Source organism: Chelonia mydas, chromosome 2 (assembly GCF_015237465.2).
Source record: "Chelonia mydas isolate rCheMyd1 chromosome 2, rCheMyd1.pri.v2, whole genome shotgun sequence".
Classification (NCBI taxonomy): Eukaryota; Metazoa; Chordata; order Testudines; family Cheloniidae; genus Chelonia; species Chelonia mydas.
In genome coordinates this window covers 180,960,136-180,986,384 of record NC_057850.1, presented here as the reverse complement: position 1 = coordinate 180,986,384, position 26,249 = coordinate 180,960,136, and the positions used below count along the sequence as shown (strand labels likewise).

The following is a 26,249-nucleotide window of genomic DNA, read 5'->3' as shown; positions in this document are numbered from 1 at the left end:
GTGGCAGCCCCTGAACCGGAGTATGTATTTGAGCAGCTAGCCCATGCGTCTTCCATGGCTTCACTGCTATTGCTATTCAAGCTAGCTAGATCAAAGCTAGCTTGGTATGTCTACGCTGGCTGGCCAGGCCAGACCAGGCCTTACCTGGGTGGCTGCTGGACGGTTTTGGGTGGTTCTGCGGGCTGGCGGCGGGGTGGAGAGGGACCGAGCAACTCCGGGCAAGTCCGCCCAAGGGCCGGGGGTGCCTCCTGCAGTTTAGGGGGCTCTGGGTCCCCTGTGGAGGAAGCCGGGGGAGCTGAAAACCCCACACCATTTAAAAAACCAACACCTTCTTTCAGGACTGATCACCAACATCGGAAGGTAGGCAAATGCATTTGCTAGCTGTTAAAGAGATGACACGGCCACCAAGCAATATTATTATCAGCTTTTATATTACGTGGAATACAATGTGCCTGATTTGATCTCACTTACACAAGTGCAACCCTATTTAATTCACTGGAATTACTCCTGATCTACACGGTTGTAAATAAGTTCAGAATCAAGCCCAATGGGATTGCACTGATATAAATGCTGACTTCAACGTGATGTGGGGGGCTGCTGCTTCCTCTTCTCCCTATGCCCCTGCTGCTCCCCTTTTTTGTGCTGTAGGGAGGCAGAGAAGGATATTTCATGCTGCATCAGGGCACCAGAACCTGACCAAGCAACTAGGCAAATGGTGGAGCTGACAGCTGTGGTTCATGGGATGCTATTCATATCTAACAAAAAGAATGAGGAGTATTTGTGGCACCTTAGAGACTAACAAATTCATTTGGGCATAAGCTTTTGTGGGCTAAAACCCACTAGAGCTCCTGACAAGAAACAGCAGTGCTTCCTCTTAGACAGGAGTGGATTGGACCCTGGAAAATGGATCACGGTGGTCTCCTTTATCCTTTTCCCCACCAGTAGAGAAGAGGACTGAGATTACCTGGCCATCCTGAGCCAAGTTTGTTTTATTTAAACTACCATAATTGAAATGGAACCATGCAAGATCAAATGCCTGCCAGGAAGATTGCCCCTGAAGAGCTGTTTTATGTGGGCTGGCTCTTTTTACTGGTTTGGGGTTTTTTTCATGTGGTCTTAAAAGGGTGGGTTATCTCAGGCCCAAGGGGTGGGGAAGCAATTCTAGCCAAGGTTCCATTAGGCAGCATTTTTTGAACTAGTCCCAGTTGTGAACATGACAGTATTGTTTGGAGTGTATTTTTGAAGCTTTTAGTGTTCTACGGAAAGTCTGTCATTTAGAAAAGCATTCCAGACAAATTCACTGCAGGATAATCTACTGAGAGAGAGACCCTTCTTCACCCTCCCTGCCTTATTCTCAAGTGATTGCTGCAAAATGGCTGGCCACCTTATAACCATCGGTGCTTACATTAGTAATCTAGATACTTAACGATCACACCCCTTATGCAGACTAAATCCAATTAGTGCTTGTTGGTTTATCAATCCAGCAAAGCAGATTTAGAATAAAACATTCCTGGCCCAAAGGAATCCTTAACAACAACTTCTAGACACTCCAGAGTATTCTGTCTCTTAGGTCTTTCACCTAATCATTGTTAACTGCTGACAAAGAGAGGGAATAGGAGGAAAGGTCAAGTCAAGATTTCAGTCCAGCTGTTCTTTACCTGGCAGTGGTACAATATGCACCTACCTAGCCTGCTGGCAGACATTGCAGAGCCATGCCTTATCCTTCTTCTGATAGGAGCTGCAGTTCTTGCAGATGTTGTATTTGCAGTCTTGGCACTGCCGCTTGCTATTGATGAGAAATGTAAAAGGAGAGCAACAGCGAATGCAACAGTGCTCATTAAACTTCTGCTGCTTAGAAAGGATGCTGCACTTGTTACCCTCTTCGTCAAGTTTCTGCTTCATTTCACTGGAACCAAAAAAAAGGAACAAAAAGACAAATCAAAATAGTACTCCATTTGGAGTTCTCTCTGTACATCATATAGCCCCCTTCCTACAACCGCATCAGGCCCCCAAAACAACCTTCTATGGGAAAAATGCATGACAGAAATGCATAGTCTGGCCACAGAACAGGAATCAGGAGCGTCTGCATTCGAATCATGCCTCTAACTGTGCACTTGGGCAAGTCACCAACGCCCTGGACCATGCTCTGGAGCAAACCATATGACTTCACACAGTTAAACTGATGTAACAGAGGAGAATGTGAGCCTCTTCTTCAGTTAATAATTAGTAGGGGTTTTTTTGAAGATTCATTGCTGTTTTTAGAATGCTTTGAAGATGAAAAGCACTGTACAAAAGTGAAAGAGCTGGCTGGACATTATTTTAAAAAAACTGATCAGATTCATGGGGTTATATTATTAATAAGAGTCCCAATTCAGCCAATCACTTAATTACATGCTCAACTTCAATGAAATGTAAAGAGTTTGCTGAATCAGGGCAAATATTTGACCAACTACTTGTTATCAGTTAAAATGTTTCCAAACCCTGAAAGCTCCATAAGCTTTGGCACAAGTGCTTACTCATCCAAAAATTCATACCAGAGGTGTGATATTCATTATTTGCTATTCTACTATTTAAAACATATTGGCCATCCAATCAAAGAGTGAAAACAATAACATGTGACTTAAGTGACTGAGCACAAAATACAAACAGGAAACAGCATATAATTAAAGTGAGCAGTTTGTAAATACTGTGTAGGCTGCAAAATAGTCAATAAAATTATTCAGCAAATACTTAAGATCAATGCATACACTACAAGAAAATCAGGATTGTTTCGTACCAATTTCCTAAATAAAAATGGCCTACATTTATATAGAATAATACTATAATGAATAGTTTGGCCACTTCTAATGACTGATCTTTATTATTTAGTATGACCAGGATAACTTAGGATAATATCAAAAATTCATTTAAAGCAGGACATGTTGATTAATATACAGGAAAACAATGATGATTCATTGACTTTAATTTAAATTAACACTTTTTTATTACACCATTGCTAAAAGAAAAGATAAAAATATGTATTTGATAGTGCATATGTATTCAGACATTGGTTTAAGATTCAGTATATAAATCATTGTAAACAAAGCTTGGAATGTTTCTAAAAAGCCCTCAGTACGGTGCTATTCATCTTTCTATCTGCCATTTCCACCTCTCAAATTCATAACTCAAAGTGAAAACAGTCCATTTTGTGAAAACCTTACAAACCAATTCTAAAGTTAAAGTCTAAAAGGAATGCAATTACATCAGTGATATAGAGAGTATATTTTCCAAATTACACAGACCTTAGTATTAAATTGAGTTCTGCGTGCACATGAGATGTTTTGAATATTTAACACCACGGACCTACTTTGCCACTGGTGGTATTGATCCATCTCGGAGCAGCTGAAGAATACAGTATTGCTTAGTTACACCAGATAGGCAGATCAAGCATAAGAAGAATGTCTATGCAGTTCCAAAGGAAAGGCTTATTTTATTTAAGACATTTGTTTTCCAGGAGGAATTATTTATTTCTGTGAATGTCCAGTAGAAATATCACAGTTCAAACAGACATGAGAACATCACTTACAGGGACAAGTTAAGTGAATACTGTTTGTTTAGCCTGAGTAAACTGGAGCAAATTAATTCCTGGGGTAACACCACAAACTCAGTAGGTATGCTAGGGATGAATTTGGCTCATTATGTTTAAAGAGTGAGCATGAAGACTGTATTTAAAGAGGGGGAAATGTAAAGGGAGGAAAACCATTTGTAGTATTGTGGTTAGTCATTACACTGCCACACAAAGGGAAGGAAGAAAGGAAGCCCCCCGCCAAAATTGTCTTTTTCAATTTGTGATTCATTTCTAAGGATCTTTAATATAAAGGAGGCAAGGGTATCCAAAATGTCTACCATCAAATCTAACTCTGCCACAGAACTTTGTTATAGAATTGTGTATTTTAGAAAATAGAAATGTACACTTATATTGTCAGACTAAAATTCATTCCTTCTTCTGATTGAACCAAAAGGCATTGTTGTGACAGTTTATGTAAAAAAATATGTATTTAACTTCAGTCACTGCTTTGGGTAGTGGATGTTTTCTGGCATGTCATCCTACACAAAAGCCAGTTTAGGAACATTATTTAGCATAATGCTTTTGGTCTAATTCTCTCGATTAAATTTTGATTGATGGTTCCCTTCCTCTTTTTCTTTTTGCATACTGTGTAAAAAACATTCATTGTCACTGCCATGCTTCAATTTGTTTTTAATGTCCTGAAGGAGTGTAGCCACCTTTATATAAAAAAAAAAAAAAAAAAAAAAAAAAAAAAGGCCAGATTTGCAGATTGACTATCTAATACTAAGATTTATGATCTGTTACAGTAGGTATCTTGGTGCTCTGAAGATATGTAGTGCAAATCAGATTATACAGATTAGAGGTAATTGTAATTTGGAAACCAATTGAGTACAGTCATAACAACATACTTGTGATGAAAGAGCCAACGCTAGAGGTAAGAATGAGACCAGGAGTCAGCACTCCTGGATTTTCTTCCCAATTCTGCCATTTATTTGCCGAGTGACTTTGGACATATCACTAAATTCTCTATGCTTCACTTTACCCATCTTTAAAATAGATATAATAATACTGAGTGTATCTAAACCCTCTGGGTGATAGGAAGAGCAAAATTGTGATCCTTATATGAAAGGTACTAGTTCAAAATATGTTGCTTCATTTCCCGCGAGTTGTTATAAAAGCTATCTAGTCTGCTTTATAGGATCCCCCTCCCACGACGATAGCATCTGAGTGACTGATCCAAATATCAATCTGTTCCATCACCAATACAGTATGCAGGCAACTGAGTTATCATTACTAAGTATGATTTTCTTTGTGTGCAGTACTATAATCCTTACTGTTAGGGGTCACCAGCCTGAAAAGGCTGAGAAAAAACTGCTCTAGCTCAGAGGTTCTCAAGCTATTTACCATTGTGGGCACAAACAATCCTGAATTGGTTCTTCTCGCTATTTCCCACAGCAGTCTGTCCTCAAGGAAATTGTGCCGGCTCTTGTTGCAGCTCTGCAAATCCAGAGGATCATGCATTCTGTGCTTGCAACACTCATGACAATCGTGCAGAGCTGTGTAAGCTCCATACTTTTGTCAGAGCTGGTGGACAGCAACAAATCCCCTGCAGGTTACTGGGATTTTAAAAATAAGCATAAAAAGTATGGGATAGGCATGGCATTATGGGACAGGCATGGCATTATGGGACAGAGAAAGTTGCATGATGGGAACTTGACCCCGCAGAGCCAGTCTCCCAGATGTGGCTCATTTCTGCCCAACCCTGCATTGCCAAAACTTCCCAAAAGACAATGGCGAGTTACACACTGGGATACTTACCCATGGTGCACCTCACTGTGCACTGACACAAGAACTCCTATTGAGTATGCACAGCACCGACGCAAGGAGCCAAGTGTACACACACACACACACACACACACACACTAGACTAACTGCAGCGGCTTTATGCCCACTTAACTTGCATCATCAGAAGTTTGTAATATAGACATGCCCTTAGAAAGGTTTTCCTAATATCTAACCTAAATCTCCCTTGCTGCAAAGCAAAAGGCTTAATCTGCAGCGAGACAGATTTAAGTTAGATATTAGGAAAAACTTTCCAACTGTAAGAGTAGTTAAGCTCTGGAATAGGCTGCCAAGGGAGGTTGTGGAATCCCCATCACTGGAGGTTTTTAAGAGCAGGCTGGACAAACAACTGACAAGGATGGTCTAGATCAGAGGTTCTCAAACTGTGGTCCGCGGACAACCAGTGGTCCGAGAGCTCCATTCCAGCGGTCCGCGGATAGTTTCCTCTAAGGTGCGCACCAGGGCGGCTGCACACGAGAGAATGAAGGGCCGCTAATTAGGTGCCTGGACCCTGGAGAAAACGTACATGTAAGGTGAGGTGGTGGCCTTGGCGGGGGAGAACAGAGGGTAGGCGGGAGGAGGCAGTGGGGTGAGAAGACGGGGTGGAGGGAATTTGGAACGTGCAGGGCTGCAGCGGCCAGAGAAAGAGGCGACTTTCCCCAGCTCAGGGCTGTGGCTGCCAGGGAAAGATGGCCCTCCTGCCCAGGCTCAGCTCTGTGGCAGGGGAGAGAGGGAGAGACCCCCCCTCCTTCCCAGGTCAGGGGCTACCGCGGTGGGGGAGAGAGGGCACATCCATCACATTAGAAAGGTAAGACTACCGATATTAAAATATGAGTTGTGTGCTTTTATTTGTAGAACAAAAAAAAACCGTTAATTATTATAAAGGTTTTTTTTATATAGTGCTTTTATCCAAAGCGCTTTACAATAGTTAACTAACGGTACAAACAGCATTTGGAAAGATCATTGGAGTGGTCCACCGAGACTCTCAGCAATTTTCAAGTGGTCAGTGGAAAAAAAGTTTGAGAACGACTGCTCTCGGTTCAATTGGTCCCACCTCAGCACAGCAAGTTGAACTCGATGACTTCTCGAGCGCTAATGTACAATTCTATGAAAATGCAGGAACAAATTCAGCCCTAATGTACTGGAATAAGTGGGGCTGCTGAGGTGCAAATCAGGGCCAAATATGGCTCACAGGTAGCAAGTTACTAATTCCTTGCACATCATCAGTTCTAACTATTTCCCTGTGCAGCTTTTTGAATTAATTGGAAGAGTCCATATGCACTTACCTTCTCTGTACTGAATGGTAGCAATAGATGTGAGCACCACAGTAATTATGCTATAAAAATAGGATTGTACACATTTAAATCAATCCCTGAGTTTGCCCTATATTGAATAGGCATATCTGAAAAATGATATGAAATACAGGAAAAAGTCAAAAACATATATTGTTTAGATCTACTGAATCCCTTGATAAACATGCCCAGGTATGTTCTGTCTATCTGTTGTCATATCAGCACACTCTATTTCTGAAATTGTATAGTAACCTGCAAAAGAAGACAGTGTTAGTGTGCACACACACACAGCAGTCTGCATTTGGGGACCCTTCTGGGAACTTGCTATATCTGTGTTCTGTGCACAGGGTATTGACTTAGCAGCAGCAATCAAGGATGCGACAGCAGGGGGTGCAGTGTAAGTACAAAAAAACCACAGGGAAAAAACAGTGTGTTCCTGGGGTCTCAATATTCACAAAGGAGCTAATAAGTGGTTATAAAGCCAGCAAACTGTTGTACCAGAAATCAGGAAGGAGAATATTTCATAGTCCCATTGTTTCAGTTGCCATTCCCTTCTCTTCCCCACTATCTTACTGATATTTCTTCCCTAAAAGATTATTTTCTCCTTGAGCATTTTATGTCTGTAACCCATATGATGTTGTTCCAGTTCGTGGGTTCTTCTACCACCAGCTTGATAGTTTTCAATTTTTTTCCCTTCATCTTTAATTTGTTTCATTTACAAAGAGAAGTAAATGCAGGAGGATGAGGATCCCGCCAAGTGAATTCTATAAAATGGTCATAGAAGTGGTATTTCTTCCCTATGCTACAAAAGAATCTAAGGTAAAATCCTGGTCCTACTGAAGTCAATGACAAAATGCCTATTGACTTCAGCAAGGTCAGGACGTCACAGCTAGACGTTACTCCTTCATCTAGTAGCTGAGAAGGTGCGTTTTTTGTTTTTTGGAAAACCCGGGAGGTGGGCCTAGCGGGAGGGACCACTGGACCCAACTAATGAAAAACAGGGATCGGAGTGAAAGTCATAGATTCAAAATGAGAGTACCAGATGAGGATACTGAGCAGAGAACTCCAGACAGCACCCACTGCTCCTCAAAGCTATCAAGGGAGCCAGCGGACACTGCCCAGTGGAACTCTGCCGGGATGCGTGAGACGAGGGAGGAACGAAATAGGCCCCACAGTTGCAGAGCACCCCCTCGTCCAGCATCCTCCTCCTGGTGTTATAGATGGAGACTTTAGCCAGGGCCAGGAGGAGGCTGACGAGGAGGTTTCGCGACTTCGTGGGGCCACGGGTGGGGTGTGCAAAAAGGAACAAGTGCGGAGAAAAGTACAGCCAGAACCTCAACAAGAGGTGCTGGAGGAGCCGGAATAGGGGCTGCAACCTGGCGCATTCAAGATAGGCATGCGCCAGGTTCTCCCTCACACCGCAAAAGGGGCAGGCCTCGGGTATAGGGGTGAACTGTGCCAGGTGCACGCCCGTGCTCATGGCTCCAAGAAGGAGCCGCCGACCGATGTCCCCGGCGGGCCGTGTGACCAAGGTGGAATAAATGCTGGCCCACCGGGGCTCCTAACCCTCTTTAGGTGGATGATAGTCCTGCCATTTGGTGTCGGGGCAGTATGCGAGGGTGAGGAAGTGCAGTGTGTGTGGAGCATGAGCGTCTACAGATGGACTCTAGGCGCGGTTTGGAACCGAACTGCTACAGCACGTGCAGCCGGCTCGGCGTGTGGGAGGAGGAGGCCGGGGGGGAGGCTTGCAGAACCGGGGCTGAAGAAAAATGTCCGGCGGGCTGGAGGTCAGGGGTGGGCAGGGAGCGCCCTCTCGCAGGAAGACCAGAGAAACGGGTGACAAGGTGACCTCCACCTCCTGGAGTATGTGCATGGGGGTCGCAAGGGTGGAGAGCCCCATGCGTCAACCAAGCACATGGGGAGCCACCCAGTCCCCCCTGTTGTAGTCCAGGAGGTCTCCGACTCTGGTGGTTTCTGCCAGGACCAACCTCCAGCGCACTGAGGGAGACTTCGCCACCTGCACATGTAGATTGGGGTTGGGTAGCAGGGGCTCCGTGAGGAGGTCTGCCCCCTCGGTGGCCACAAAGGACCTGGTCGCCAAAAAGAGCTTCCAGGTCTGCTGGAGGTCCTGGTAGAAGGCCAGCAGCTCTGAGAAGTCTCGTGGAAGGCCCCTCGGGTGGAGAAAAAAAGAGCTGCCGGCCATATCGGAGCCCTCAGAGGCGGCGGAGGAAGGCATGCACCAAGGCATGCTACACACCGGACTACCTGCACCATAAAGGAGTCTCTGCAGGGCCTGGAGGCGGAACACATGGACCTGGCTGCGCAGGCAGACCAGGACCTGTCCTCCCTCCTCCAGGGGAAGACTCAGGACCCCTGCAGAGACCCAGTGCAGCCCCAGCCAGAAAAACTCCAGGGCCATCCTCTGGAGCCCCCGGGGCTGGGCTCAGGGTGTTGAGCCGGTGCCAGAGCATGAACAGGACTAGCTGGTTCAGCACCAGCGCCCTCCCTCGCAGGGAGAGACACCGGAGCAGGCCTGTCCATCTCCGCAGCCGCTCGCCCACCCTGGCTGCCAAATCCTGCCAGTTCTCCGGCGGAGAAGAATGTGTGGCGGATAGATAAACGCCAAGATAGAGCAGCAGACCCACATCCCACCGGATGGCTTGAAGCGCAGGTTAAGTAGCTGAGAAGGTTAAGAGGGAATACCACAGAGATAAAGGGGCTGATTCTGCTCTCATTCACACTGGTGTAAATTGTGGGTAAATCCACTGAAGTTCAATGGCATTACAACAGTATGAAGCCAGAGAGAGAGAGAGAGAGAGAGAGAGATCAAAATCAGGCCCAAGAGATGGGATTTGCAAAAGGCTCAGCATTGGCCCTGACACTATCCCCATTGAAGTCAATGGGATTTTAATATAGACTGATAATAGGCTGAGCATTTTTGAAAATCCCACCCAGTGTGTCTAGTTCAAGCCTGAAGCACTTTCTGCAGGAGTGTCAGTGGTACCAGTACTGTCAATAAGGCACCAGCTGAAGCAGAGGCATCATGACTGGTGAGCTAACCAGAACACAATTTAGTGCGGGGAAAAGGTCTTACAGGGTAATGGAGGATTTTGGAGCCTGTAGATAACGAGAATTTGCCTTTTCTAAGATTAAAAGAAGAACAAATATAAATGTCAGTTCAAGAATATTAAACAAGCATTTACCATGACATTTTGGGGATTGGAATTCCCCCATATACTACCCCTCCATAAAGGGCATGTAGAAATCACGCCCAGGGCTGAGTAAATTCATATTATGAGACTGATGAGTACTGTACATTTAACAACTGAAATTATTACGCTCAAACCTTACTGAGAAGGGTGCTTTAAAAAAAAAATCACTATCTGCACAGTGATTGCAGATCACCACGGATGTACCATGGATTCAGGATACCGTCTCTCTCTTTTTTTTAAATCCAACCCAGTGGAAAGATTGGATTTTGTTCATTCACATATGCTCCTGATAACGGGAAGTGTAGGTACACCAAAGGCCTTTGTATCTTTTATTAAACGTCATAAAATAAACGTAATTAAGGCCAAGTTGTGGAAACTCACGGCTAATCGTTGCTAACCCAATTCCACCGCTGACGGGCCCTGTGAACGGCAGCGTGCCTAACACGTGCCGTCTTCTCAAAAATGCACAACAGGCAACGCCATTGCTAAGGGAGAGAATCGATTCAGCCAATACCAAGATCAGAAGCGAGCCCACATGCCCAACATCAATCCCACGCTAACTGCGCTAGTCTCTAACCTAATCTCATAACAATTTCATGGCCAGCGGAAGCAGTTTCACCAAATGAATGATTCATGCTTTTTCATTGTATAGACACTGAACCAATCTCTCTAAAAGGGAGTTGGCTTTTTTTCCAGTTGCTGGTACAGCCATCAGATTAGTGTTTATAACCAGTTGGAAATGAGTGACATGTCGGACTGCAATTAGAAGCAAATGAATAATATATTGATATTATTTTAAATTCTTTCTTCTTCCTATGTAAACTTGTAAATTGTTAAAAGAGACATATTTAGCCCCATTTTCTGCTGTCCTGTTGTATTAGAACAGGGGTTCTCAAACTTATTTGATCGCAACTCCCTTCGTTGTGTCTGTAGTAGTTTATGCATCCCGTCCTGCCATACAAGTACAATTAGTGATTAAAAAATAAAACATCAACATGCAACTCTCACTAAATATTAAAAACAGTAAAGCATTCATTCAAACAGAGCCATTTCAGTATATAGTACATAGCTCTCTGGCTGGCCAGCTCTGGAAACAGCATCGCTGCCAGCAGCAGTGCAGAAGTAAGGGTGGCAATATCATACCATATATCATATCATATACCACCCCCCCCCCCAGACTTTCTTGTTAAACCCTGGATTTGTGCTGGAAATGGCCCAACTTGATTATCACACACATTGTAAGGAGAGTGATCACTTTAGATAAGCTATTACCAGCAGGAGAGTGGGGTGGGGGGAGGTATTTTTTCATGCTTTGTGTGTATAAAAGATCTTCTACACTTTCCACAGTATGCATCCGATGAAGTGAGCTGTAGCTCACGAAAGCTTATGCTCAGATAAATTGGTTAGTCTCTAAGGTGCCACAAGTACTCCAATATCATACCATGCCACCCTTACTTTTGCGCTGCTGCTGACAGCAGTGCTGCCTTCAGAGCTGGGCACATGACCAGCGCCCAGCACTCTCCATTCTGCCTTCTCATGCCTCCCCAGAATACATTCAATGCCCCCCAGTTTGCATGAGCAGCACATTTGACTAATGGGTTTTGAATACGGGTAAGCTGACACACGCAGAAGAAACAGGAAGTAAATTATAAAGCTATCTTTTGGGGGGTTCTCATGAGGTCAGAAATCTCCAGAGCAAAGCTTTAGTGGTTAATGTAATCACTAGGATTTGAAGCAGAAATCATTGTCCTGTCATTCAAATTTTGCCAGACTATTTTGCATTTGTAAAACATGTTCTATTTTTTTTCAAGTATATATTTTATGTATCCCCTTCTACTCCCCTCTTGAAAATGCTATCATGTATAAAGCTGTGTACTCTAATTTTGATGAATGACATACTATTCATTAGCTTCCCTGACTTACAATAAAAAGAAAAAAAATTATAGCTGCTTTTTTTTAATATTATAAACTGCTCTAATGCAATAGATTATTCTGAAAATTATGGAAGAACATGTGAAAGTTTAAAGTCTCCAAGCAAAGTAGTCTTTTCAGATTTAGGGACTTAAAGAGACTCAGGGCAAAAATTTCAAAAAATGGACTGTTTAATTTCCCTTAAGTAAATGAGTTTCTTGGTTTAAAAAACAAAAACATTCCCCAAAATATTCATCTGTATCTTAACAGTAAGGTCCCAATTCTACAAAGATTTACACACATGCTTAACTTCACATGCTGAGTAATCCCATTTAAGTCAACATCTTTGCATGATTGAGATCCAAGCAATTAAATGTTGTGAACCTAGTTTCAGATGTTCGTGTTTATACAACTAGGACACAGCATTAATATGGAGCCACTATTAGCATCTCCATAATTAAAACACCATGGGATTGCCTTTCTTTTTAAAATGGTACTAATGTATTTTCATTCAGCCGCTATATCATTACAAATTTTTCCCTTTTTAAAAAGTAGTAATTCCTGACATTAAAATCCCTATAAATTGTAAGTTTTTATTAATAAAATATTTATTTTATCCATATTACATTTCCATCCCATAAAACAGATATGCATAGTACAATATACTGTCCCATTAAAAATCCAAAAGACCTAGCAGCATAGCACCATTGCATTTTTAATACCCTAATTAAATCCCTCTGTAGAATTTTTCTCCTTTTTACATTTTATATGGACATTTACATTTATATAAACTTTTTATATTACTTGTCTCTTTATCTCCCTATATGTAACGTAACCTACCCATTTTTCAACCTGAAATGTGTTCTTCGCTTCCCAGTTTTTTGCCTTCCTAGTATCCTTCTATAACTTACGTTATCTTTTCCTTTGCATTATTCTACCACACCAGGGGTGGGCAAACCTTTTGGCCCGAGGGCCACATCTGGGTATGGAAATTGTACGGCGGGTCATGAATGCTCATGAAATTGGGGGTTGGGGTGTGGGGGGGGTGCAGGAGTGTGCTCCAGGCTGGGACCAAGAGATTCAGAGGGCAGGAGGGGGATCAGGGCTGGGGCAGGCATTGGGCATGGGAGGGGGTCAGGGGTGCAGGCTCTGGGGGGCGCTTACCTCAAGTGGCTCCCCGAAGCAGCTGCATGTCCCCACTCCGGCTCCTACACAAAGACGCGGCCATGAGGCTCTGCGCACTGCCCCATCTGTAGGCACTACCCCTGTAGCTCCTATTGGCTGTAGTTCCCAGCCAATGGGAGCCGCAGGGGCAGTGCGTGGAGCCCCCTGGCTGCCCTTATGCGTAGGAGCCAGTGAGGGGACATGCCACTGCTTCTGGGAGCCTCGCAGAGCGGGGCAAGACCCTGATCCCACTCCCCGGCGGGAGCTTGAGGGTCGGATGTGGCCCCTGGGCTGTAGTTTGCCCACCCCTGTACTACACCTTATTATCATTCCACTTTTCTTTGACTGACCCTCGGATATTTAACTATTTTCAGCAGATTTGCTTGATTTTCTGCCTCTCTACAACCTAAGCCATAAAGGGTTAAATTATCTGCTGAAGTACAACTCCAATGAAATCAATGGCAGTTTGCCTGCTTACACCAGCAGTTTATTTGACCCCAGTTACCAGTCAGTGTAACTCAGAATCTCAGCATACATTTCCCCATCCTTATATTATTATTCTGTATAGCAACACCCAAAGTATACTTCTAAAGAAATTGCTCAGAACTATTATTTCTATATAGCTGTTACTATATATTACTGTTCCTGTGCTCACCTCGTTTTCTCACATTTCTAACAGTGCGTGTGTGGTGGGGGGGAGGGGAGGTTTCTATGTTGGGTTCAGCTAGATTTGTTGAAGACTGAGTTTTCTCCTTCACAAATTAATTAATTGCATTTACAATCAGTACCAGAACGTCATTGTAAAAGTATCTCTATCTATGTTGTCATGGCCACAGGGCTACCTGTAGCTCTATTATCCTCTTTCTGGTCTCTCTGAGTGCACTCTCTCAGGTGTCAAACCTCTCATGCTTTTAGCTCTCCTGGATTAGAGTTCTGCAATTCTCCCACTCTGAGCCCTGGTCTACACGATGAGGTTAGGTCGAATTTAGCCGCGTGAGGTCGATTTCATAAGCAATGCAGCTGCACAACCAACCCCGTTCTGTCGACCTAAAGGGCTCTTAAAATCGACTCTGTACTCCTCCCCGATGAGGAGACTAGCGCTAAAATCGACCTTCTTGGGTGGAATTTGGGGTAGCGTTGTGCAATTCGACGGTATTGGCCTCCGGGAGCTATCCCTGAGTGCTCCAATTTGACCACTCTGGACAGCACTTTCAACTCCGATGCACTAGCCAGGTACACAGGAAAAGCCCCGGGAACTTTTGAATTTCATTTCCTGTTTGGTCAGCATGGCGAGCTCAGCAGCACAGGTGACCATGCAGTCCCAGAATTGCAAACGAGCTCCAGCATGGAGCGAACAGGAGATACTGGATCTGATTGGTGTATGGGGAGAAGAATCTGTGCAGGCAGAACTCCGATCAAAAAGAAGAAATGCTAATATATATGCCAAAAACGCACAGGACATGGTGGACAGAGGCTACAACAGGGACACACAGCAGTGCTGCGTGAAAGTTAAGAAGCTCAGGGAAGCCTACCAAAAGACAAAGGAGGCAAATGGTTGCTCTGGGTCAGAGCCCCATACATGCCGCTTCTATGATCAGCTGTATGCCATTCTAGGGGGGACCCTACCAGTACCCCACCACTGTCCATGGACACCTGTAAGGGGAGGGGAGTCTCACGCAACACGGAAGAGGATTTTATGGATGAGGAAGAGGAGGAGGAGGAGAATGCGCAGCAGGCAAGTGGAGAATCTGTTCTCCCCAGCAGCCAGGACCTTTTATTCATCCTGGAGCCAATACCCTCCCAAGGCGGGTTCCCAGATCCTGAAGGCAGAGAAGGCACCTCTGGTGAGTGGACATTCGTAACTACACTACAGGGGTTAAAAGTAATTGTGTTTCATGTTTGATTTGCCCTGAAGAATTGGGATGCATTCGCGGCCAGTACAGCTACTGGAAAAGTCTGTTAACATGCCCGGGGATGAAGCGGGAATCCTCCAGGGACATCTCCATGAAGCTCTCCTGGAGGTACTCTGAAAGCCTTTGCAGAGGTTTCTGGGGAGGGCTGCCTTATTTCATCCTCCACAATAAGACACTTTACCACACCAAGCCAGTAGCAAGTAGTCTGGAATCACTGCAGCACAAAGCATGGCAGCGAATGGTCCTGGGTTTTGGTCACATTCATGCAAAAGTCGGTCTTTATCTTTCTGTGTCAGCCTCAGGAGAGTGATATCATTCATGGTCACCTGGTTGAAATAGGGGAATTTTTGTAAGGGAACAGTAAAAGGACCCCATTCGTACTGGGCTGTTTGTGCTTGGCTAAAAGGGATCATCCCGGAGAATAGAATGCAGTGAGAGGAGGAGTGTGCTGCACATCCAACCCAAATCCACAGCCCCTCCTTTTAAACGGCAAACCCAACTGGCATTGCTTGCTATGGGAAAGGAGGGTGCTGCAGTTTAAAACCATTCCCATGTTATGAAGGCAGAAGAAGCCAACCCCGCGTATCCTTTGGCTTACCATGGCTGCCTGGAAATGGAATCCTGTTGCCCAGCTGTGTGTGATATGTTACCATACCAGCAGGTGCTCAATATAAAAGGCAAAATGCGACCTTGTACCTAAAGCACATGTGCTGTCTGCTGTGAATTGCTTGATTCACTGTGAAAGAGCCTTCCTTCTGTTTTCAGAAATATATCTTCTTAAAATTTCACTCTCCTTTTTTATCCCCCCTGCAGGTGCAAAAGTTTCCCCATATCAACTCCGTCCCTGAGGTTATTGCATATTAGAAGGTGAAAAACACCACACTTGCGATGACATGTTTTCCGAGCTCATGCAGTCCTCCCGCACTGATAGGGCACAGCTGAATGAACAGAGGCATTTGGTGGCAGAGACCAGGAAAACATTCAGTGGGAGTGATCAGAACACGCAGGAGGAGATGTTGAGGCTAATGGGGGAACAAACGGACATGATCAGGCGTCTGGTGGAGCTGCAGGAAAGGCAACAAGAGCACAGACCGCCACTGCATCCATTGTATAACTGCCTGCCCTCCTCACCAAGTTCCATATCCTCCTCACCCAGACGCCCAAGAATGAGGGGGGGGGGGGGAGGCGGCTCTGGGCAACCAGCCACTCCACTCCAGAGGATGGCCCAAGCAACAGAAGGCTGTCATTCAAACAGCTTTGATTTGTAGTGTGGCTACAATAAGCAATGTGGCCTTCTCCTTCCCTCCTCCCCCACCCCACCTGGGCTACCTTGTCAGTGATCTCCTTCCCCCCACCACCCCCTTTTTTTTTTTTTAATAAAGAAAGAATGCATGGATTCAAAACTATAGGGACTTTATTTCCTTTGCCAGCTCTGGCCGAAGGGGGGAGGGGGATTGGCTTACAGGGAAGTAAATTCAACAAAGGGGGCAGTTTTGCATCAAGGAGAAACACACACAACTCTCACACCGTAGCCTGGCCAGACATGAAACTGTTTTTCAAAGCCTCTTTGATGTACAGTGCACCTACCTGTGCTCTTCTAATCGCTCTGGTGTCTGACTGTTCAAAATTGGCCGCCAGGCGATTTGCCTCAACCTCCTACCCTGCCATAAATGTCTCCCCCTTACTCTCACAGATATTACGGAGCACACAGCAAGCAGCAATAACAATGGGAATATTGGTTTCACTGAGATCTAACCTACTCAGCAAACAGCGCCAGCGAGCTTTTAAATGTCCAAAGGCACATTCTACCACCATTCTGCACTTGCTCAGCCTACAGTTGAACTGCTCCTTACTATTGTCCAGGCTGCCTGTGTACGGCTTCATGAGCCATGGGAGCAAGGGGTAGGCTGGGTCCCCAAGGATAACTATTGGCATTTCAACATCCCCAAAGGTAAAGTTTCTTCTTGCAGCTATTCAAACAGCCCGGAGTTCCTAAAGATGTGAGAGTCATGCACCTTTCCCGACCATCCCACGTTGAGGTTGGTGAAACGTCCCTTGTGATCCACCAGCGCTTGCAGCACCATTGAGAAGTACCCCTTGCGGTTTATGTACTGGTTAGCAAGGTGGTCTGGTGCCAAAATAGGGATATGCGTTCCGTCTATCGCCCCAGAACAGTTAGGGAACCCCATTGCTGCAAAGCCATCCACTATGACCTGCACATTTCCCAGAGTCACTGCTATGGTTAGCAGAGGGTCACTGATTGCCTTGGCTACTTGGATCAGAGCAGCCTTCACTGTAGATTTGCCCATGCCGAATTGATTCTCGACTGACCGATAGCAGTCAGGCACTGCAAGCTTCCACAGGGCTATCGCCACTCGCTTCTCAACTGTCAGGGCAGGTCTCATCTTGGTATTCCTGTGCTTCAGGGCGGGGGAAAGCAACTCACATACTTCCATGAAAGTGGCCTTACACATGTGAAAGTTTCGCAGCCACTGGGAATCATCCCATACCTGTAACACTATGCGGTCCCACCAGTCTGTGCTTGTTTGCTGGGCCCAGAATCGGCGTTCCACTGTGTCAACCTGCCCCACTGCCTCCATGATGTCCCAACTGCCACATCCTGTGCTTTCAGGAACGTCTGTGTCCATGTCCTCCTCACAATCGTCCTCGTGCTGGCATCTCCTAGCCAGGTTCTTCACGTACTGCAGGATGATGCGTGAGGTGTTTACAATGCTCACAACAGCAGCGCTGAGCTGAGTGGGCTCCATGCTTGCCATGCTATAGCGTCTACATGGGTAACCCAGGAAAAAAGAAGGTGTGAAACGATTGTTTGCTGTTGCTTTCAAGGAGGAAGGGAAGACTGATGACATGTACCCCAAACCACCCACGACAATGTTTTTGCCCCATCAGGCATTGGGAGCTTAACCCAGAATTCCAGTGGGCAGCAGGGACTGTGGGATAGCTACCCACAGTGCACCACTCCATGAGTCGATGCTAGCCATGGTATTGAGGACGCACTTCGCCGACCTACTGCACTTAGTGGGGACATACACAATCGACTGTGTAAAATCACTTTCTAAAGATCGACTTCTACAAAATCGACCTAATTTCATAGTGTAGACATACCCTGACTACCCTGTGTGTCAACTGTGCTTCCCCTGTGGGTCCAACTGGGTTTGACACCTGCAGTTCTTCAGGAATCTGTGACCTCTGGTGAATATGACGACTCAACAGCCTCCTTAAAACCAAATTATTGTTTATTTTAAACAGTGGGAACAAAGCATTTAGTGAAAAAGGATTTTAAAACAATAAAGTCTATAAAGGTTTCCTAAGCCTTGCTGACAGCCTAGGCAGGCCTAACTTCCTAAGACACCCCAGCGGATACTTTTCTCTGTTGGAACAGCTCCCCAACAACTGTCCCTTCTCTGGACAGAGTCTTTTTAATTGCTATAATCCTTCTGTTTCCCAGCATTGGCCCAGCATGGCAAAATAAGTTTTGTAACTTGGCTGGAGCCAGGAAGTAGAATTCTCCCAGCTAATAGCTTGGGTACTGTCTCTTGATGCCCTACAGAGTGGCTTATCTGGAGCCACTGTTTCCCCTTCCGCTTGCTTTCCCAACAGCTCTGTTGATTTAACCCAGCATAGTCACACAGTAAACATTCCAAAAACCAGGTCAATATACAGTATTCATAAATTATTACCGAGCAGCTCCAAATTCAGCGCATATGTGTAAAAATGACAAATGTATTGCTGCCATACTGCATCTTTTCATTAGGATTTTCTCACACTTTTCAATCTTTCATCTTATACTGCATCAAAACATTGTGTCATTTATGTCACAAAAAACTTCTGACCACCACTTTATTTAAAGTATCTGTAATACTGATGTGCATAGATACCCACAGTCCAGAATAATGTGATGCAACCCACCATAAAATAATTACTTTACTGTCTTTCAGAAATAAGACGACAGATGCCTTTATGCATCAGCAAACCAAGAGCAATGCCAAAAAGTAAGTTAGAAAAAAATTACACAGATCTGCATAATCTAGGAGTTATACGGCCCTCCTATCAGCAGGAATTTGCACCATAGAGCATAGCCTGAGAATCTGCAGAGGGGTCTGTGGTTAAGCCAGAGGAGAATCTGCACACTTAACAACCACCAGCTCAAGCTACAAAATTTGGAACCAGATTTTGAATATCCCTGCTTGAATGCAGGTTCAGCTGATTAAAATCTGAATACACGAAAATTCCTGGCGTGTTTGGTATTGCTTCAGACCCATCTCTAATGCCTAGATTATTGTTTTTATTTAGAAGTGGAATAAAAGTCATACCAGCAGATATGAGAGGCATGGCAGATAAGGAAAGATTTCACATAGACATATGAGAGAGAGAGAAAATGCATGCACACACATAGTTAGGGAAGAAAAAATGTGTTTAGAAACCCTCTGGCAGTGCAGATTTGTGTTATTATCCATTTCATTATCAATAAACAGTTGTTACTTTCCTCATGTTGGCATGTGGAAGTCCAGCATATCCCCCTTGAGCCATCACCCAGACCGTGCAGTCTGGTAAGCAGAACAGCTTGCTGAGGAAGCAGCTTTTAAGGCATCAGAAGCAGGCAGCGTCAGAGGACTGCACTTAGGCAGGTCAGCACCGCAGTATGCACTGACAAAGGCAGCTTTATTATTTTTTGTGACATTGTCCTACAGCAGCCTCACCTGGAGCGCCCCCTTTTGACAGGCTGCAGCGCAAAAATTGTGCCTACCCTCCACTTCCCTCCTTTTGATTCCCTACAAATAATCCATAGTTTATTACTAAGAATAAATAAATTTAGCCCTTGTGGGAAGATACAAATACAGCCTGTGATCCATTTATTACAAAAATCTTGCGCACAAAAATCATAACAGAAGTCCTTTTACTGTCATCCAGAATTTCCCCGCATAGTCCAAACAGTACATGCAATATATAGCCCCAGAGTTCCTCACCACACCCCGGCATCCTTCACCACATCCCAGCTCTCCAGCATAGTCCTCTCCAGTCCTCGTACCAGGACAACCACACTAGCCATTCCAGCTGGAGTGCAACCCCGCTCTTCCCCGCAAAACCCCCGCAGCTTCTCTCCTGGGAGCCTTCTTGCTAGGGGAGCACCCCTCACTCCCCCCAGCCCTCTCAAGGTTCCTCTGGGTCCAGCTCTCTGGCCCTGAATATGTCAGTGGTTAAGCTCCTCTGCTGCTCCCCTGCCTTCAATCCTCTACAATCCTTGGCTCCAGCTTAGAACCAGCAGGCAACACCCTCAGGGGCTGCTCCTCCTGCCTTCAGCCCTCTCCTGCCCTCTGGCTCACTGAAGTCAGCCAAAAAACCCCTCTTGCTGTTCTCCTTTCCTTCAGCCTTTCCCCAGGAAACACCTTCGGCTTCCTTCTGGGACCTTCCACAGACCCTTGGTCCCTGGCAGCTTTCACCTGCTCCGACTCACTGAGATTCCCCCACTCATTCACTGGGTGTGTCTGCTTTCTAGGACCCAGGGGATAGCCGTCAGGTGATATCCTGACCGGCAGACTGGTCAAATGGGAGCACCTGCTCTGGCAAGGGGAGCTGGACTTACCTCATTTACTGGGGCCAGCCACCCTCTGACAAATATACATAAAGAATGAAGTTTCCTCCGAATCATTTTGTAATTCTATGCTCAGATGTAGCGCCAGCCACATTCCGTACCAGTGCTAGCACTCCCTTGTGCAGCTGAGGAGAGTAATGAGCAGAGCTGACTGGGAATTTTTCAATTAAAGTTTTTGGTTTTTTTTCCCCCAGAAAATGATGATTTGTCAAAACTAAAGCTTTTCATGAGAATGCATCTGGCTTCACAAAACTTTCTCAGGTCCAGCATGAAATGGCAGGCCAAAACCAGAGAGAGACCATCAATGTCCTGGTGGTTAGGGTGCACACTTGTGTGGTGGGAGACCTGGCTTCAAGTCCCTGCTCCGAATCAGGCAGTGAGAGAGAATGCCTATGGTCCAGGGGTTACTCACCTGTGATGTAACCCAGTCTTGTAATAAATCCCTGCACCAACTAATATTTAATTACTTATACAAAGTTGAACAGCTCCAACAGGCAGGACAGAGAGACCATCACCACCCCAGAACAGCTAATAACATGGTAGTCAGGGCACTCTTCTGGAATGGGGGAGAACTGGCTTCAAGTCCATACTTCAAATCAGGCAGAGCAGAAAACTTGAACCCAAGTCTCCTATATCCTCAGTGAGTGCATTAACCGCCAGGGAGTTAGCTATTCTGGGGTCTCTCTCTCTTTTCTTCAAAAACTTTGAAAGTTCTCAGTTTTATACTGATGTAGAACAGGAAAAAAAAATTCAGACATCTCAAAAATATTTGTGGGACATGAACAACATTTTTTGCCCAGCTCTAACAATAAGGTCACTCAGTGAACTGCTTTCCACCCTGCATTCTGAATTTCCACTCTATCAAAGCAATAGCTTGGTTTAGCCCTCCAAACTCTCCCATCCTCCTGAGATTACATCCACATCCCTGCAACACATTCCCTGCTCCCTACAAATAACAAGAATGACCCAAAGTTTCCAACAGCTTAGCACAGAGGTGGACAAACTATGGCCTGCGGGACCATCCTGCCTGACCCTTGAACTCCCGGCCAGGGAGACTAGTCCCCGGCCCCTCCCCTGCTGTCTCTCCTTCCCTGCAGCCACGTGGGCAGTGGGGGTGCGAGCTCCTGCCACTCTGAGCAGCATGGTGAGGGGGGGCAGTGGTGCACGTGGCGGTTGGGTAGGGGGTCCCGCGGAGCAGTCCGGGGACAGGGAGCGGTTGGATGGGGCGGAGGTTCTGGGGCGGGGCAGTCAGGGGTCAGGGAACGGGGGGGCTGGATAGGGCATGGGAGTCCCAGGGGGCCTGTCAGGGGGCGGGGGTGGATAGGGGCCAGGGGCAGTTAGGGGTGGGGATCCTGGGAGGGGGCAGTCAGGGGACAAGGAGCAAGGGGGGTTGGATGGGTCAGGAGTTCTAAGAAGGGGCAGTCAGGTGGTGGGAAGTGGGAGGGGGCAGGAGCCAGGCTGTTTGTGGGGCACAGCCTTCCATACCCGGTCCTCCATAAGGTTTGGCACCCCAATGTGGCCCTCGGGCCAAAAAGTTTGCCCACCCCTGGCTTAGCAAGTTTCATGCTGCCCAAAATGCTTCTTCAGAATAATAATAATGTCGGTATAATTACAATGGGCAATATTAAAACTTCCACATTTGTCAAGAGATACTACACACTTACCACAGTCCTTTCATTTAAAAGTATGGGGGAAAAGGTGTCGGCTGCCTCTTTTTAACGGCAACAACTGTAGTTGCTTAATTTGCCTTTGAATTTGCTGTAAAACACTACTCGTATGAAATGCAAACAATTTTATAACAAAACTCTCAGAAAATACATAAAGTGACCATACAGCAGAAATCTACTTACTGCTATAGAAAATTCAATTTCCAGGCTTCTGCATCATTGCACAGACTTTTGTAGCATGTTTGCCACCTATATTAAATATATTTTAGTAGCACTCATAAAAACTCTGGTATTCTAATAATCTGTGTACAGTTCAAAAAAGATTTCTATATGCTTAATGCCACCTCTTACTTTCCCTTGCCACTTGGTTTATTTCACACAGAAAGGATAATTTGTTTCTTATTTTTGAATGTTCAGTTTTGGCTTTTAACATTTGTATATATTTTGCTTCGCTGAGTGAGCAGCCTAAAATAAGAAAATATTTACATTAAGTGTTCAATCAAATACAGAAGATGACGATTTTAAGTCCTCAATTTAAAGAAAGAGGTTATTTCCTAGATTCATGGTTTTTTATGGGTAGTAGGTCTTTGAGCATCTGCTAAATGGCGCCTATGGGGTGATCTCCAATGGGGCTGGGAAAAGAAAGAGCAAGAAAAGAAAGGAAAGACCAGAAATGGAGTTGTTTTCTTTCCTAAATTAGATTCCATTACTTTTCAAGGGTTGTGCAAATGTTATGGCTTTGCCTCTACCTTTACAAAATTCCTAAAAATCACTATTACACAACCAGAATTTTTGCCAGTATGAACACTCTGGTTATTAATTACAGGATTTTCTTTAACTTAGATAAATCCAGAAATAAAAAAACGAGTCTAAAACCTTACTGTTAAAATTACACATTTCTGGCAGAACTCTAAAAATTGTAGTACAAAATAGTCAGCATCAAATACTAGTCCAAAAAATCTGCAAATAAAAAAAACTGCATTATCGGATTAGCCTGGGCTTTATCATCACATGGAGGAAAACTGACCACATTTGGTGATTTTTCAGACTGTAATTACAGAACTTCCAGTGCCAGGTTCTCTATTCTGTTACACTGATTTTGCATCAATGTACCTACCATAGCTACACTGAACTCTCACTGAAGTTATATCAGTTTAAAATGGTATAGAGAATCAGGTACAGAGAATGAGGTCAGTAGTGTCCAAAGGTATCTATCTAATAATAAACTCATGCAAATTAGGATTCATTCATGGTGTTACACCACATTACATTTAACTAAATTCATCCACAATGTGTTTTGGAATGAGATAGGTGTTCAGTACATTAAACTTCAGACATCGTTAAGAGGCAAATTTTCAAAGCCACGCACATGTTTTATGCATGCTCCTCCCAGTGATTTTGAAGGCAGGCTGAAACTCCTAATCTCAATCTACATTTCTGTGTGCCTGAAAAAAAAGTAAGTATATGCATCAGGATAGTGCATCTCCATTATCATCAGCAGGATATATGCAGAAACATACAAGATTCTGCTTGTAATGAATCCATGGCTGCACGTACGGAATGATTAACCTAGCTACACACATGGGGATCAGATGTTTGGACCTGCTGCTTCAAACACACCTGCCTCCAACCACTTTTGCTAAAGGAGAAATTCCACTAGTCAATAGTAACAGGGCTTATCGCCTCTTTGTAGATGAGCCACTTCATAGCGAGATTTATCATGAGCACTTAGTTTTTATATTATTTAAGCATTTCAGATATAGAATTTTACAGCTGTAGCAGGCAACAATCTGTACACAAACAGAATATATATAATATTAGCACTAACTGAGACTGATTGTTCCCTCAGATCCACACAAGAAAGAGAGATCCTCTGCATGCACCATCCCTTCCCAACTGGAGAAGAAAGTCAGAGGGTCTCAGCTACCGACATGGGAGTATCCATCCTCCCTTTGGCATTGGACAGTCTCCACAGAGGCTCTTTTGCATCCAGGAATACACACAAGTAGGAAGAGGCAGGTGGTAGGTGGCCTGGAGCGAGCACGCCCAGTTGTACATTATTCTTCTCTGCACCCAGCTAAATTTTCAATAAAAAATTGCTATAGCCCTTTCTGTGATGGAGATCCCTTTTGGGGATAGTCTCTGGAGTAACCACCAGCAGGGCAGTCTTTGTCAGTGAGACTGTTGGAACCATGCTTCCAAGGAGCAAGGAAGGAGACTCAGTGTGCACAGAGTCAGGAAGCCTCTGCACGGATGGTCTTGGTCTCCCTCTAACTCCCTAGGGTCCTGCTGAGTTTGTGGTCCAGCTCTGCATCCTCTTCTAAGGAAATGGTGAATTCCCCTCCCCAACAAAACATTTGGAGTTAAATCTTCACCAAGGAAAACTTCAGAGATTCCCTGTGCCTGTTGGGTTCCTTGCTGTCATTTGGAAGGGTTACTAAATAATAGGATATGCACATACTTAGGAAAGCTGCATAAAAGTGACAGTACAGTTGAAGTATTCAGACCAAAAATCTTTATTTCTTAATTTAACTTGCCAAATTCTTAGCTCTTCACATTATTACCACTTGTCTTCTCAGATCTCCTTACACCTCATTACTATATATTCCTTTTATATATAATGACAGTAAGCTATTAAAAAAGCAGAAACATTCCAATAATAAAAGGCTTTAGATTTAGGTTAATGAAGTTAATGCCAGCATTGGGGGTGTGAGGCTCTGAAATACTGCGTTTATATGGATCTTCTGTTTAAGTACTTGTGCTACTATAGCAATATAGCAGACACTTTCACCACCTTAAAGAGACTACGCTGAATGAAAATGCAGATGTTTTCCTGTTTCTTTGCAGAGTTTTGTCTGGTTTGTAGCAAATGACATGATATTGTTATCAGAAAGTGTAACTGTTAGTGTTAATATTGTTAATGTAATGTAAATACAGCGGATAGAGCACTGGATTGGGACTCAGGAGATCTGGGTTCTATTCCTAGCTTGGCCAACGGCCTGCGGAGTGACCTTGGGTGAGCCACTTCACCTTCCTGTGTCTCAGTCTGTGCATCTGTAAAATGGGGATAAAGATACTAACCTCCTTTGTAAAGTGCTTTGAAATCTATGCCTGAAAAGTGCTATGTAAAAGTTAGGTATTATTACTGATAATGTAAACACTGTGGTTTTACTATTTGTGTTAAATATAAAATGCATTCTGTGGATTCAGTTTCATGTTACCATCCTTCAGAAATGAATTATTTAGAATATCATTCTGATTTAGTTTTGTAAATATTTGTTTTTTTTTTAAAAAGCAGTATATTCTGCTATGAATTAACTCTGGGGTCCAGATAAAAATCGGTCTTCACTCAAGGTTAAGCAGAACAAAGGAGAAACAGTATTCCAAATGCCCTCCCCTTTAGTTGACTCTTTCTTCAGGGTAGAGATAGGTTAAAATCACAGACAAGCTTCAGCTGAACGAAGTCTCTTGGTTTCCTCTTTCTTCAGGGAAAAGACATGGAAAAGCCCCCAAAATGTTTTAAACAATCTCACAAAATTCCATCCATGGGTAGCTGAAGTCCTTCACCATGGTTTGGCTGTTCAGCAGCTCCCAACCTTCAGCTGCCAGCTGATCCAGTTTGATTTCCTGGGAGGCTAATGGGTCCCACCTGTTTCTAGCATCTTCTGGTTAATCCCTGCCTTTTTGCATAGAATCCTAGCATGGAATCTCAGAGCTTCCTGACCTAGCCACCTTCCAGACTTTCCCGGGCCTCAAATTACTAGTACACCTTATCACCGACCCATATTTTGAGCTTCATGATAACCAGATGGGGTATTGTTTTCAGTATAGCATGCAGAAGAGATAATTTTTCGATGTGTATCCAGAGGCACACATGGTATCCGAAGTCTAATATATTAGATATTTTTGATAAGTAACTTGGTAATAATTGATAAAAGGTTGGCAAAGGTATTCCCCTGATTTCTTTGCTGTCCTGCAGAAGCTTGAGTTTGAGTCTACTCTCATTTTTCGCTTCCCAAATTAAACTGTAAACATATCAAGAGAACAGCACAAGCTTGTTGGGAGAATCTTGCTAGGACATTGATTT

The 26,249-nt window shown here is 44.5% G+C and overlaps 1 protein-coding gene across 17 annotated transcripts in view; it reads right to left on the bottom strand.

Moving 5' to 3' along the window:
* Positions 1 to 26,249, bottom strand: part of LOC102939317 (myosin VIIA and Rab interacting protein) — a 418,560-nt gene that overhangs the window by 182,145 nt on the left and 210,166 nt on the right. For 16 of the 17 annotated variants that reach the window (XM_043540746.1, XM_043540753.1, XM_037890216.2 and 13 more), the window contains one exon: positions 1,685 to 1,906. The exons of the other annotated variant lie outside the window; for it this stretch is intronic. In XM_043540746.1, coding sequence (XP_043396681.1) covers positions 1,685 to 1,906 — 222 coding nt within the window. The remainder of the gene's footprint in view (positions 1 to 1,684; positions 1,907 to 26,249) is intronic. 17 annotated transcript variants of the gene reach the window in all.